This window comes from Lynx rufus, unplaced genomic scaffold, assembly GCF_022079265.1.
Source record: "Lynx rufus isolate CCGP_SWC_20201006 ecotype Redwood Valley unplaced genomic scaffold, mLynRuf1.p SCAF_17, whole genome shotgun sequence".
NCBI lineage: Eukaryota > Metazoa > Chordata > Mammalia > Carnivora > Felidae > Lynx > Lynx rufus.
The window spans coordinates 1872520-1887054 of NW_025814831.1; the positions used below are offsets into that span (position 1 = coordinate 1872520).

General features: G+C 68.1%; 1 protein-coding gene across 3 annotated transcripts; it reads left to right on the plus strand.

The window, feature by feature from the left end:
* The first annotated feature begins 4061 nt into the window (after nucleotides 1-4061).
* NUDT14 (nudix hydrolase 14) lies at nucleotides 4062-11260 on the plus strand. Of its 3 annotated transcripts, none has more exons than XR_006962113.1 (6): nucleotides 4062-4182; nucleotides 7126-7169; nucleotides 7684-7748; nucleotides 7963-8200; nucleotides 9039-10740; nucleotides 10947-11038. XR_006962113.1 is itself a non-coding variant. In XM_047079953.1 (5 exons), the coding sequence occupies exons 1-5, from the start codon at nucleotides 4102-4104 to the stop codon at nucleotides 11185-11187; spliced, it is 669 nt and encodes a 222-aa protein (XP_046935909.1). In that variant the 5' UTR covers nucleotides 4062-4101; the 3' UTR covers nucleotides 11188-11260. The 3 variants fall into 3 exon arrangements, 1 of the variants encoding a protein (XP_046935909.1); XR_006962114.1 differs by having other exon boundaries at nucleotides 10593-10740; XM_047079953.1 differs by lacking the exon at nucleotides 9039-10740 and having other exon boundaries at nucleotides 10947-11260.
* The last annotated feature ends 3275 nt before the right edge of the window (nucleotides 11261-14535 follow it).

A 14535-nucleotide genomic window follows, 5' to 3' on the forward strand; every position in this document is an offset into this window, starting at 1 on the left:
GGGTTTGGTACCTTCTCCCCATTGCCGCCCCTGGTGCTCCCCCCGGCTCACGGAGGTTGGGGAGCCGAGCCCCCCAGAAAGGTGAGGCTTCAGCCCCAGCAGGAGCCTTGCTGCCCCTGGGTCCTCTGCACAGGTGCCCACCTCGCTCGGCCCCTTTGCTTAGCGGAGAAGACCCACCCACACCAAGCCTGGAGGCCCTCTGCCCCCAGCTGGCTGCAGAGACACAGAGGTCAGGACACACACGCGCACGGGCAGGCCACCAGCGACCACCGAGTGACGTGGGGCACAATGGCGCGTGCTCCGTAACTCAGCAGCTCCCTGCCTTCGGGTATCCCTGCTCACCTGTGTGTGGTGCCCAGATGCACCCCTACAGCTCCACACCGTCACCCTCGGGGCCCCGCCCACCCCTCGTCCTCACGCCCGAGAGCCGGTGGGCTTCCGTGCCTGTGCCCCTGAACTTGCCCCTCCCTGACTGTCCTCTGGCTTAGCCCCTCCACACATTAGCTGTGCACCTGCTTTGCACGCCCAGGCCCGGCTGCACTGTTCCTGCCGGCCCACCCCTCTGGCCCTCACTCCTGGTGCTGCCCCCCACCCCGAGTCTCTCCCACCAGGAGCCCCCGAGCAGCACCCTCACCTCTCTGGACCATGGCTTGCCCATCACCCTCACTACGAAAAGGCTGAACCTTGGAGGAAGCCAGTGTCTGCCTATCTGCCCAGGCTGCTGGCTACTGCCTGAGAGCACCCTGCAGCCTGGTGCCACCGGAAAGCCCTGCTGGCCAGGCCCTCAGGGCTCGCAGCCCTCTTCCCCGTGGGGACCACCGTGCAGCCGGTGAGCCCGCCCCTGCCCCTGCAGAGAGTGGGAGGCAGCAGCCAGTGGCAGCCTCCGGGCGCCTCGCCAGTGCCCGCCCGGCACCGAGGAGCAGGGCCTTCGGGAGCCCCGGCGGCATCCCACTGCCCCAGGGCCTCCTGACACAGCACTGCCCTGCTCCCCATGTCCACACCCTGGTCCGCAGCACTGGGGCAACGGAACCGTACGTGGCACGGAATGATTAAGTCCTTCACTGAGATGGGGAGATCAGCCTGGATTATCGGGGTGGGCCAGGTCATCACAACGTCCTTATAAGGAGGGGGGGGGAGGAGACGTAATGATGGGAGCAGAGTCAGGGAGAGGGCCAAGGGGCATGGGCGCCTCTAGAAGCAGAAAAGGCCAGGACAGGTGCTCTCCTGGAGCCTCCAGAGGGAAAGTGGCCCCGGCGACGGCTGAGCCCAGTGAGGCCTGTGTTGGACCCCTGCCCTCAGAGCTGCAGGATAAAAAATCTGTGCTGCCTTAAGCCACCAGTTTGGCCTCCATGGCGCTGGGGCACGGACACGGGGGCTCCGTACCAGCTCGGCCTCCGGATGGGGCTCAGCGGGGCCTCCGGAGGCGGCTTTGGGATGGGCCCCAGTGGCTGAGGGCCGAGGGCTTCTTCCGTCCTGACCCTTCCTCTTCCTCCAGGTCTCTGGGAGCGGCGCCTCCTTGGCTAGACTGCCCCCCAGCCTGCCCCCCCCTGCGCTGAGGGGCGTACTCGGCCCAGTGCCTGTTACCAGGGACCCCCGGTTCCAGGCCGCCTGGATGAGGTAGGCACTTCAGAACGATGGCTGGATTCACACCTTCCCAGAGAGACTCACCGCCACCCGTGGCCTCCTGACCCCAGGTCCACATTTAGGGTGCACATCCACGTCCAGGACTAAGGGGAAGGGCCCTAGGGCATGTGGGGGATGGGGCTGGGGGAGACGCCTTGAGCGGTTCTACAGACAGTTTTTCCCCTTTTAAAGAAACTGAAATCCACGTGACGTCAACCCTCTCACCCTGTATGCACTCCAGTGGTCTTCCCCACCCACTGCCTGGCTCTAGAACTCGGGCTCCGCCCCTAGAGGGAACCTCATCCCCAGGAGCAGCCCCCCCACCCCAGCCCCTGGCGATCCCTAAACTGCTGTCTGTCTCTGGATTTGCCTGTTTTGCCTCACGTCCATGGATCATATACGACGTGGCCTCTTGCGTCTGGCTTCCCTCACTCGGCGTGACACCGAGTTCACCCGTGTATTTGACTTTGCCTCCTTTTTATGACCCAACAGACACTCTCCCTTAGGAGAGTGCGAGAGCACACCGCTCACCTGGGGCCGGCGGAGAGAGGGTCTCCCGAGCCGTCCAGCAGGGAGTGTACTGAGCAGGGCAGACGGCAACTCTACAGAACTGCCACTATAGTTCCCAGAGGAGCAGCACCTCGCTGGTACGGAAGGGACGGAAGTTCCGCAGTCTAGGCTACGAGCCGCTTATGTGATGCAAACAGTGCTTTCCGGCTCAATGTGAAGGAAACAATGCTCTGTGAGATGCTGCATCTTCCCAGATGCTCCTACAGCTGCCTGCGGCCCCTCCTCTGCCCAGGCCGGGGCTCTTGCCAGCTCAGCTCTGTGATTTGTCCTGTGCTCCGGGAAGGGAGCGTCCCTGGGCCCGGAGGGTGTGCAGGAGAGGTGCACCTGGCTGCTGGGTGGGGTGGGGCCAGCTTCTGGGACGGGCCCTGGTGTTCGTCTCTCTGCCCGCCCGCCCCCCCCCCCCAGGACACTAGGCGGTGGCGAAGGCTGGGAGGGGCAAACCCCTACAGGGTTATTGGGGGCCCGGTGCTCCAGAGCCCTGTGAGGTCCCTTCCCTGGAACCCGGGCAGCCCAGGACTTTCTCTGTGACACAGGACGCAGTGGAAATGGTGCTGCAAGACATCTGAGGTGGGTCATGGGAAACACGGCCTCGTGACCATGTGCTGGGGGAGCTGCTGTCGTGGGAGAACCCCACTGCTCCGAGACTGCCATGCCACACACGGAAAGGTCACACACCGGGAGAAGGCCAGCCAGCCCATGGGAGGGGCCAGACACACGGCAAAGAGGCCATCCGGGTCACGTAAGCCCACGGAGCCCTGCTGCTCCTGACCACAACCGCAGACAAACCCGAGGGGAGAGCTGCCCATCTGGGCGGGGGCCATCCATGGACTGAGCTAGCAACAAATGGGTGCTTGCTTTGAGCCACGAAATGCTGGGGTGCCTTGTTGCACTTACGCAGCAACGGATAAAGAGACATGGGAGTCAGCTTCGGGGCCACATGGCCAGACCTGTCTGGGCTATCAGCCCTGGGGCCGTAGTTCAGAGAGCAGGACTCAGCTCCCCTACCCCACGGACCTTAGTGGTCCCGGGGAGGCAGTGGGTGAATTTGGAAGGGGTCCGCAGATCCACGCCCAAGGCAGGAGTCCAGCTGTTGGGGCCTTTCCACAGCTAGAGGGGTGTCGGCACGGTGGGACTTCCCAGGTAGCAGCAGGCTCCAGAGGTGAGGCCCGGACAGCTCCAGAGACAGGGAGTGTCAGCTCCTCCCGAGTCCCGAGTCCCGCAGGTGGGCGGTGCCTCCCAGGCCAGCCCCCTGCCCCCCCAGGGGAGGGCTCGGCTCTGCGACGGCCCTGGCCCCGCCCCTTTCCCGGGCTCTTTTGCCTCGCCCTCCTTCCAGAGCTTCTGTCTTCCCGGCCAACAGGCACCCTGGAGGTGACTGCACTGTCCCCCACCGTCGCCCGCGCAGTGACCCCGCGCGCAGCCGCCGACCGACCCCTTCCTTCCTCCTCTCGCAGGCGCCACCAGGCAGCCCCGACCCCTGACCGTTCTCTTCAGGGCCCAGCCTCTCCCCGGCTGGGGCCTGACCCCCACCTAATCTCCGGACCTTGGTCAACCCATGTGGGCTGGGACAGCCGCTCGGCTCATCCCGCCGCAGCTGGACCGCGAAGTCCCGGGTCCGGCGGGTCCCCTCCAGCCCCGCCCGCCAGCCCTGCGCCGCGGCCGGGGTCCACCGGGCCGGCCCTCCCCGCTCGGCTCCCGCAGCGCGCGGAAGTGGGAGCGCCTCACCTGCGCGGCCCCCCGACCCCCTGGCAGGTGCCGCCCGCGCTCCGCCCCGTCCCGCCCCCGCTCGGCGCCCGTCCGCCCCGCCCCGCGCGCACTGGGCATGCTCAAAGCCGGGTCACGCGCCGCGCGCCCGAGGCCCGTGCGCACTCTGCCCGTGGCCGCCCGGACCCGGCTGCCCGGCGCGCTGCCATGGAGCGCATCGAGGGCGCGGCCGTGGGCCGCTGCGCAGACTCGCCCTACCTGCGGCCTCTCACGCTGCACTACCGCCAGGTGAGCCCGCCCGCGCGTGCGCCTTCCGCGGCCCCGCTCACCGTGGGCAACCCCCCCCCCGCCCCTGCCCCGCCGGAGCCCCGCCCCCGCCGGGTCCCGCCCCCACCACAGGTCCCGCCCCCGCCGGCGCCCCGCCCCTCGCGCCTGGCCGAGCTCCCCGGCTCTGCGTGCGGCTCCGGTTCGAGCCGGGTTCCCAGCCGGGGTAAGCGCCCGGGTCGGACGCCGCTGGGGGACCACTCATCCCTGCAAGGAGGCTTGGCAGGGCCCCAGCGCTCTGCACGTGGGCTTGCTTCCGAGGGCACCTCAGAGTCCCCACCTGCTCAGCCGGCAGGCGGGCTGCCCCTCGGGCATCCTTCCCCCACCCCGCCCTCCCACCTGTCACAGGAAGAGCAGGACCAGCCGACTTCCTGGGCGCCACGCACATAGCAGGTTCGGGAGAAGTATTTGTGGGGCGAATGAGAACCAGCTCTGTGGTTCGGGTCCACCGGCGCCCGCCCGCCTCCCAGTCGGGACAGCTGGGCCGGGTGTTCCGTGCTCCTCTCCCCGGCTGCCTCTGGGCTTGCGGCTCCCTGTCCTCTCCGCGGCCCTTCGCTCAGCAGCCTCCAGCCTGAGGGAGGCCCCCGCGGCCCTCGCTCGCCCTGCCCATGTGGTCCTTTGGCTCCTGGCCTGGGACAGACGCAGGGGGTCAGGTGACGGACAGGGGCCTGGAGGTGGCTGCCCTTCTCCCTGGCACTGACTTTGGCTGGGGATGCCTGACTGTGGCTGCGCAGCCCCCCAGGGGCTGAGGCTCCGGGAGGCAGTGGGTGGGCGCGGGGTGGGCCGGGTGCATAACTGCTCTAGGGACTATGGCTGCAGTTCTCTCCCAGTTTTGTTTTTAAGTGCAGAGCCCAACGCGGGGCTGGAACCCACACCCCTGAGATCCTGACCTGAGCCGAGGTCAAGAGTCAGATGCTTAACCGACTGAGCTACCCAGGGACTCTTTTAAGATTTTATCCTTAAGTAATCTCTACACCCAGCATGGGGCTCGAACTCACAACCCCAAGATCAGGGGTCGCACACTCTGCAGACTGAGCCAGCCAGGCGCCCCTCTCCCAGTGCCTGTGAAGTGTGGTAGCCTGTCCGTGTGTTCCCACTAATGGGTGCTGGTGACCAGAGCAGAGGAGGCCGTGATGGGCACGGGCCTGGGAACCGACGCAGCACGCCTCCAGGGGACATCGGGCTGGGCTGTGCGTGCCACTGAGGGACATCTGCAGCCCTCTGTCATTAGCTACCCCTGGTCAGGGGAGACGTGCTGGCCAGACAGGCCAGAGGCAGGTCGTGTCTGTGGCTCCGAAGTCCTGTCTCTCCCTCCCAGGGCCCCTGGAAGATTAACCAGGTCTAGGACCCGCCCGGCTGGTCCGGGGGTCCTGTGGAGGGGCCGGCTGGGCCTCACCGGCTCTCCTGGACTGCCCCTGGCACCCTGCCTTGGCTGGACCTGAGGGTCTGACAGGCATTTTGGTCTTGAGCTGAGAGAGTGCCCAAGACTCGCACGAGATGGCCCGTATCCCGAGGGAGGCCGGAGGCACAGCAGGCCTCCTCTGGAGCCCGGCCTGGGTGGGTGGCTGGCCCCAGGGTGGCCAGATGGCAGGCAGGCCCAGGCTTGCCTCCTGGGGGTGGTGCCTCTCAACGGCCTCCCAGGCAGCCCGACCTGTGCACCACAGGGTGTCCACCCTCCCGCCGCCTTGGAAACAAAGGCCCCACCACTCCTCTGGGACTCCTCCGCCTCCAGCCGAGCTGAAACCAATTTTCCCCGCTCCGCTTGCACCAGCGTGGGGGCCTCTGCCTGGAACACCCTTCGCTCGCTTCAGTGGGGCCTGGTGCACTGTCACCTCTTCCAGGAAGTCCTCCCTCTCCTGTAGTCCCAGCGGCACATTCTGCGTCTCTCGTGTCTTCAGGGCCCGGATAGAGCCCCAAAAGTGGGGCCTGCAGCTCTCCAGGGCCTTAGGGCCGGCCCAGTGACCGAGGGTGGCCGGGCTAAGCCCGCTGGTGACAGGCCGCCTCGGGGCGGGGCCCCAGGGCCCTAGGGCCAGCCCCGTTGGCAGAGGCCCCTTGGGGAGCAGGCAGGGCCAAGTGGAATGCTGTTGTTGGCTCTGGCCCCTGGGATGGGAGCCCACCTTGTCTAGCGGTGTCCAGCTGGCAGGAGTCTGGGCCCCTCGCACCCCCTGACCGTCCCCCAGCAGGCCCTGCACCACCTCCTTCGTTCACTGATGGCTGCCTGGAGCCCCGGGAGCCCTTTTGGGGGTGTGCTGCCCAGGCCTGGGGGGCAGGACGGTGGAGGCCAGTGACAAAACAGCAGGACCACAGGATGTGCGAGAGACGGCCTGAGACACACACCGGGCTGGGGGAGGGGCTATCACCCGGCCGGTCACCGTCGTCGTCATTACATCACTCCATCCTGCAGGGCCGCCTCCCGCCTGCCTCGGGCGGTGCCGATGCCCTCTCAGGAGGCCGGCCAGCCCCTCCTGCCTTCCTGTCACCCTGTCCCCTGGCCCGAGGGAGCTTCAGCAGTGAACACCTGATCTCTGTGCCCTGGGGACCCTCCCTGTCCTGACTGTAAGGACACCTTTGCCTGTCTCTCCCCCACAGCCCCCACAGTCCACCCTCCACTTGCTGACAGGATACGTCTCTTTGCAGCGACTTGAGGTCAGCCTGTGCCTTTCCACCATTTGCTCTGGTTTTCTGCCTCGCCCCACCCCCCCACCGGAGCACCAGACTGTCGCTGACCTCCCCGGCCGGCCCGCTCCTGCTCCTCCCCCACCTGCTGAGGCTCCCTCGGTCGGCCTCGAGTGGGTCTCCGGGCGGGGGCTGGTGCGCGGGTCGTCTGGCCTTCTCAGCCGCCCTGAGCACTTGGAGCCTCGCTGGCAGCCCCGCAGCCCACCCTCACCCCTGTGCCATTTCTTTCAGAACGGCACTCAGAAGTCGTGGGACTTCATGAAGACACATGACAGGTGAGAGCCCAGCCTGGCCTGGTTCCCTGGGAAGCCCCAGACTGCTGCCCGCTGGGACGCTGGGCCCCTGGGGGCCTGGAGCCCCACCCCTGCCTCTGGCTCCCGGCTCGGGACCCTGTGGACCTGGAAGAGGCCATCTGGGTGCCCTCGCCCGCCCCGGAGCATCAGGGCTGTGGGCTGGATGGCACTGTGGCGCGAGGAGCGTGGCTGGTGGGCGGCTGGCCGGCGGGGGCCACGTGTCCCGTCAGTCACCCGGCCTCGGCTGCTGCCACCCCTAGCTAACCCTAACCCCACCCTCTTGCCCCCATTCGGCCAGTTGGAACGCAGTGGGCCTGGCCAGCCCTGGCCCTGCCTGGGCCTCAGTCTCCCCATCCCGGTAAGGGACCAGTTTTCCCAGGCTGCTGGGGAGAGGAGGTGGGCCCGGCATGCTGGGAACGGGGCATGGGGGCCAGGGGCCCCAGGGAGACGAGGTGAGGGGGCTGCTTCCGTGCTGAGCTCTGTCCACCCCCCGCAGTGTGGCCATTCTCATGTTCAACTCTTCCCGGCAGAGCCTGGTGTTGGTGAAGCAGTTCCGGCCAGGTGAGGTCGGCCAGAGCAGGCCGCGGGGGGAGGGGAGGGCTGCAGGGGCACGTTCGGGCCCCTGGGGGCCATCGGGTCCGAATGCAGACATGGGGCGGGGTGGGGGGGGCTCCAGGGGAAACTAACGCCCCGTGAGGGGGTCTGGCCTGGAGCGGGGCGCGTGGAGGCCTCGACAGCACGGCTGTGACCGTGGTCGACGCCCCCCGGCCCCCAGCTGTGTATGTGGGCGAGGTGGAGCGCCTCTTCCCCGGGTCCCTGGCGGCCGTGGCCCAGGACGGACCCCGGGCGCTGCAGGTGGAGCTGCCTGGCTCGGCGGGGGTGACCTACGAGCTGTGCGCCGGCCTCGTGGACCAGCCCGGGCTCTCGCTGGAGGACGTGGCCTGTGCGGAGGTTTGGGAGGAGTGCGGCTACCGGCTGGCTCCCTCCGACCTGCGCCGGGTCGCCACCTACAAGTGAGTGGGGTTGGGCCCGCGGGCCTGCCAGGCCGGGGGGGGGGGGCATCTTGTGGTCAGCACCGCCCCCGGGGGGTGCGACGCGCTGGGGGGGGGCAGCGAGCGCCCCGTCCTCACGGGTGTGCGGCTCCTCTTTGTTTTCCGACACGGAGTCGGGGGGAGGTGGGGCAGCACGCACCTCAGATCGCGATCCAGGCCGGAACCCGGGGCTCTGGGGGGCAGTTCTGGAGCACGCGGCGCCCCCACCCTGCGGCCCTAGCAGCTGCTGCCGACAGATACCTCTACTTCCTGTGGGATTAAGCACCGGGCGCTGGGGGTGGGGGTGAGTCACAGATCTGCTGGCAGACGGCGCCTCAGGAATGAGGCTGGGGTGGGGGGTGGGGGGCAGGGGTCCGGCCTTGCTGGGGAGCGGAAGCCGTGTGGCCCGGAGCCCGGGTGTCCCCACCATGTTCCCCACGAGGCCCGCAGCTGGGGCTGTCCTCCCAGGATGGGATGTTGGGGCGAGGCCCATCCCGGCCCTGCCCCAGGAATGCTGTCAGGGTCCCTGACCCTGGTGAAGTCTGGGAGCAGGAGGACGGTCCTGGCAGTGACACCCCGTCCCCAGCGCTGAGCACTGGCCGCTGGCAGCCGTCCCCAGAGGGGGGAGCTCTGTTCCTCAGCCCAGTGCAGGAACCACTCGGTGTGGGGCCCGGGCCCAGGGCTTTGTCGCGGTGTCTCCCTGGCCTAGGGGCGGGGGGCTGGAGCTGACCTCCGGCACACGGGGGAGCCCCCGCGTCGAACATGAGATGCCAAGCGGCTGAGTGTCTTGGTCTGAGGGGCAGGCCTCGGTGACCTGCAGGCGTCCTCCTCGGCGCTGGGGTCCCAGAGGATCTGAGGGGCCTGATCTGGAGCTGGCGTTGAGCCGGGAGGAGGCACTCTGGAAGGTGGGCGACCCCAGATGAGGTGAGCCCGGGCGGAGTCGTGGCAGAGAGGCCGGCCCAAGCGCGGCCCAGGCTGCAGCGTTTCCACAAGCAGGGCTGTGGCTTGATCGTGAGGGTGCTGGGGAGCCCAGGAGGGCTCTAGGCAGCAAGCAGCATGGTAAAGACTTGCGTTTTGGAGGCAAGGGGTGGCTGTGGCAGGGGGGCAGGACTGCGGGGCTGGAGGAGAGGTCAGGGCAGCTGTCCCTGCGGACCCGGGGGCTGGACAGACAGCAGAGAGATCTCGTGCCTTTTCTTCGTGTGGAGGTGAACCAGGCCACTCACCTGCCAGGCACAGGTGACGAGGCCCGAAGGCACATTCCTCTTGCTCTGGGTCAAAGGCTGTGCCTGTCTCCTTCACAAGCTGGCGGAACCTGGGACCGGAAACCCCACACGCTGGCGCTTCCATCAAAGGCGCGGCCTGTGGCCACCGTTGTAAACAGGCCGTCGGGAGAGGACTGTGGCAGATAAGAGTCTGGGGCGGGGGAAGCAGCTAGGTGAGGCCGGTCGGGATGGGGTTGGCCCTCCTGGGGGGTGGGGCACGGAAGCTCTGTCAGCCGTCTCTGCCCTCCGCGCCCGGGCAGGTCTGCGAGAGCAGCCTCCGCCCTGCGGGTGTCTGGCTGGCCTGGCGCCCCCGGTCCCCCCCGCCCCCCGCACACCCACGCGGGGCCCTCCCCTGCGGCTCTGGGACGCGGGCGGGCCCCGCCATGGCCCTGCCCTCACAGACGGCAGTTCCCGTGGCTGCCCGTTCTCGCCAGTCTGGGCCACCGCACTTCCCCTGGGTGTCTGCCCCCCTCCTGGCGGCCAGCGGCCCGCTCCGGCCACCTGTCCACAGCCCGCCACGCCCCAGCTGCCTCAGCATGGCTGTCCCCAGCCCGGAACTGGTGTCCTGCAGATGCTGGGGTTGGGGGCTCTCACGGGGCAGGTCACACGGGTCGCCAGGAGGGCCCTTGCTTCCAGCCCGCCCGGAGCCTCGGGTGGGAAGGGAGGCCCTGGCTGAGGGGCTCGCGTGAGCAGAGGGCAGCGGCCTGCCTGGCGTCTGCACTGCCGAATGTGGCAGAGGCCTCGCGGCTTCCGTCAGCCCACAGTTAGGACCTCGAAGTCGCTGTGGGTCAGCCGTCTGCGTCTTGGGAACGGGGCCCAGCGCCCAGGGTTTTGCTGTCCTGCAGTCAGGGTCGGCTGGGCTCGTCTGGGGCTCGGGACCCCCTTCCCAGCGCACACGGTCGCGGCAGAACTCAGCTCCTTGTGGCTGTGTGACCGAGGGCCCCGTTTCCTGGCTGGCTGGTGGCCGGGGGCCACGGTCAGCAGCTTAAGGCCACCTGCGGGCCTGGACCACGTGGCCCCCTCACAGGGCAGCATGCTTTGTCCGCAAGGCCTGCGGGACGGGCTCGTCTCTCTGACTTCCTCCGTCTCCCCTCTCCAAACCTGCACTGAAGAGCTCACCCAGTTCGGTTAGGCCCACCAACGTGATCTCTGTGGACGAGTCAAAGTCATCTGATTAAGGCCCTTAGTTACACCTGCAGAACCCTTCCGTCTCTGCCAGTGACATAAGAATCACAGAAGCCACACCCAGCATACTGCCAGGTTTCTGCTACACCCGAAGGTCGCAGGAATCTGGGGGTGGGGGGCCCGGGGGGGTGCACCCCGGAGTCCTGCCTACCAGACTGGCCTGCCTGGCCTGGGCGGGGGGGGGTGGTGGGGGGTGGCTGGAAGGAGGGCTGGAGGGAGTGGGACAGGTGTGTCCGTGAGGCCCGTGTGGGCGCTTCAGGAGGTGCTGTTTCAACCCGCAGGTCTGGCGTGGGACTGACCGGCTCCAGCCAGACCATGTTCTACGCAGAGGTGACCGATTCCCAGCGGAGCGGCCCGGGCGGGGGCCTGGCAGAGGAGGGCGAGCTCATCCAAGTGGTGCATCTGCCGCTGGATGGGGCCCAGGCCTTCGCGGATGACCCGGATGTCCCCAAGACCCTTGGTGTCCTCTTTGGCATCTCGTGGTTCCTCAGCTGTGTGGCCCCTGGGCTGGGTCCCCGGTGAGACTCCGGGGGGTCGGGACCAAGGTCGGCCACGGTCACCTCCTGCAGATCAAATAAAGGCTTGGACAACTCCAGCCTGTGTCCTCTGGCTCCGAGCGGTGGCCCCAGGTGGGCTGGGGCAGGTGGAGGGACCGCGGGTCTTTCCCGATGGGCCCTGGGGGAGGGTGGGCTTTCCACCAAGAGGCCTCTGGCAGCAGGCAGGGCAGGGACTGCTGAGGGCAGCTGGTGGCCAGCAGACGGCTAAGGTCAGGCCTCAGGTGGGGGCTCGGCCAGGCCAGGCGCTCAGGGAGGACAGAGTGGTGGGCCATGGGGTGGCCGTGGAGCGGTGGCAGAGCCAGCCCTGGGGAGGAGGTGGGGACAGAGCCGCAGGCTGTTCATTCTCGAGGGCGCGTGCTCCCAGCACCCTACCCTCTCCTGGAGTCCGAAGCCAGGGCCGCTCTGGGTCTAGCGCCCCCCCCGCCCCCCACACGCCCCGGGCAGTGCTCTGGGCAGTTGGAGTCGGTGATAAGAACTCCCTCTGCCCGCTGGCCTGTGTGTGGCGTGGCCTACAAAGCTGGGAGGACCCGTGCCCTGCACACTGGCCTGTCTTAAGGGTCAGGGGCTGCATGAGCTGCCTTTGTGACCCTTAAAACACTTGGGCTCACAGGAGAGCTGGGTGACTGCTCAGCTACGCTCCCAGTAAATGCTCCATACGAAGCGGGTGGATGGGGGTCCTAAGTGGCGAGGGTGTGCCAGTCACCACAGTCCAGGTTGGGCAGTCGGTCGGTCGGGGACGGGGGCCCAGCCTGAGCGCTGGGGACGCTCCTGGAATGAGGGCCAGCCTGACCCCCTTTGCAGCTGGTGACCTGTCCTGGCCCTCCCCCCCAGAGCCCTCCAAGTCCTCTGGTCCACCGAGGGCGGCGCCACGGATGATGGGTTGTGGGCAGCTGGGGGAGGGCCAGGTGCCCACGGGCTGTTGCTGTCACAGGCAGTAGGAGCTGGCATGGTCGGGAGCTCTGCTCCGAACCTGACTTCAGCGTCCCCGCGGACCAGACCTCAGGCTGGAATGGGGCGGGTGCTGAGGAGGGGCCTGCCTTTGGCTCCCACTGAGACCCCACTGCCAGGTGGGGGCCACTCTCTCTGGCTGAGGTCACCCTGCCCTCCGGTAATCCCCCTGCCCTGCCCCAGGCTGACCCCACACAGGCAGCACACGTGGAAGGCCCCTCCCTTCAGCCGGGGAGGGGGCGGGGGCGACAGGCACAGTGCAGACAGCCCCTGGGCCTGGCATTCGAGGCCGTCCTGAGGAGGCTGTGCCCAGGGGGCCCACCCGAGCGAGCGGCACCACCTGTATGCAAATGCTGGCTGCGACCCAGGTGGGGCCTCCAGGGAGCCCAGCCAGTTGAGTGGCACACTGCTGGGAGTGGCCCTCAGGTGTGTGCTGTGCGACCAAGGGGGCTGGCAGGGCTCGGCTGCGGCAGGGTCCAGAGGAGCGGGCCGCGCTGGGCCTCGGTGCATCCGGAGAACGGCTCGCAGGGCGGGAACCCTGCCCAGCCTAGAACCACCCCACCTCCCTCCCTCTTGCCTGCCTGGTGCCCCCCTCTAGGGCCCCACTGTCCCTCCTCGCTGACCTGCAGGTGCTGCCCGCTGCCTCAGAGGGGCCCTGGCAGGCTGGTGCCGGGGAGCAGCTGGGGGCTGGGAAGCGGCAGGCGGGGGGCGAGGGGCAGAGCCCCCGGACTTGGGTGCGGTCCAGCCCCCTCATTCTGCTCTGCAGGTCAGCAGGCAGTGCCGCTGGGCCCGATGGAGCTGGCATCGATTTCCCGGCACTGGGGGGTGGGGGGGGCTGTAACCGGAAACTCCCCTCCCTGGCCGCTATATTTAGCACCACAGAACACGGGCGGAAGCGCTGCTCGCTCCTGAGCCAAGCCGGCTCCGTCCAGACTCCGGGCCTGCCAGGTCGCGGGCCCCCGCCCCTCCCACACCTTGTCAAGCGCCCACCTCAGAGCATGCCCGAGAGCCCCTGGTACTGGGGAGCTCGGAGAGGGAGCCCCCAGGCTAGAGGTGGGTGTCGCGGCCCAGTGGGCCCCAGGACAGGGATGGGGTCTCTCTGGAAGAGGCGGGGCAGCCCGGCCCAGCCAGCCCTCCGGCCCAAGGCTGCAGAGACCCCTATGGGGAGCACCCTGAGGGGAGGACTTCTCCCTCTCCCGGCAGCCTCCAAGGCCCACCCCTTGCCTGGAGTGGCCACCTTCGTGACGCGAACCTCTCCTGGGAATTAAGTCCGGGCTGAGGCTCCTGGGAAGCAGAAGGAGAATGGGGGCAGTGAGAGGCAGGAGTCTTCTGTGCCCCGCAGGGTGGGGCACGCTGGGCAGGGAGGCGAGGAGCTGGCCCCTGACAGGCGCCCTGGGTCTGCCGAACCCCTGGCGCCGCCCTGATGGTCACCCAGCTGCCCTGCTCCCGAAAGGCCCCGAGGGAGGCAGGTGGCACCAGGCCATTGTCTCCCTAGCTTTGCAAGGCAGGTGGGGGCTCTCTCTGCCCGCGAGGCAGGGCTGGCCAGCCGGAGGGGCCCCGGGGAGGCCACCCCCCTCGACAGGCTGAGCTGGAATCTTGAGATGCAGTGAGCATCCCTCCCTGGTACCTCGCAGCTGAGACCGCTCCGAGCGCGGAACTCAGCAGCTTCTGGAACTGGCGGCTCAGCGAGTCTCCGGGTCGTCCTTCCCTCTGCAGCTGGTTGTGGGCAGGAAGCTTCAGAGGTGGATGAGGGAGGGGCGTGGGGGGGGATTGTTCTCTGGATTCCGCCCACCACGGGTCTGGGGATTCTGCACCCCCCCCCCACCCCAGCCCCTCTGCTGCCAGGCCCCGGTCTGGCAGTCCTGGGCCTCCCTGCCCTGGCTTTACCCCTGCTGCCCCTCTCCCCGCAGCCAGGGATCTCTGTGAAAATGGAAGTCTCTGCAGTGCAGCCCGACCCGGCTCAGCTTCTCTCTGTGACTTCCCCTTGGTCTCAGCAGAAGACTAGTGCAGAGGCCCAGCACGGCCGGCAGCCATGACCACCAGCAGCCTCACCTATGCCCCTCACCCCCTGTGCCTCTGCCGTTGTGTCTTCCTCACAGGCTTTCACCTGGGTCGGGCTCCCTCACCCCAGGGCCTTTGCACGTGCTTTTCCCAGCTCCTCACCTGGCTGACTCATCTGCCTTTGGGTCTCAGTAGACCCCCTGCCCAGTTTGCCCCGCCCACCTCACCCTTTAAGTTTGTCAATCTAGCTCTGTTCGTGCCTGGGCCGGCCCCCCCCCCAAGGGTTCACCACTTGGCTGAATGCTGGGTAAAGGTGCCTAGAACTTTCCTGGATAGTGGGGGCAGAGGGCACAGACTAGGATGG

Bases quoted from the DNA above. Each gene is read 5' to 3' on its own strand.
- NUDT14 (XM_047079953.1), top strand. From the start codon at position 4,102: ATGGAGCGCATCGAGGGCGCGGCCGTGGGCCGCTGCGCAGACTCGCCC. The intron at 7,749-7,962 runs GTGAGGTCGGCC...CCCGGCCCCCAG, and splicing joins GGTGAAGCAGTTCCGGCCAG to CTGTGTATGTGGGCGAGGTG. The intron at 8,201-10,946 runs GTGAGTGGGGTT...TTCAACCCGCAG, and splicing joins CGCCGGGTCGCCACCTACAA to GTCTGGCGTGGGACTGACCG.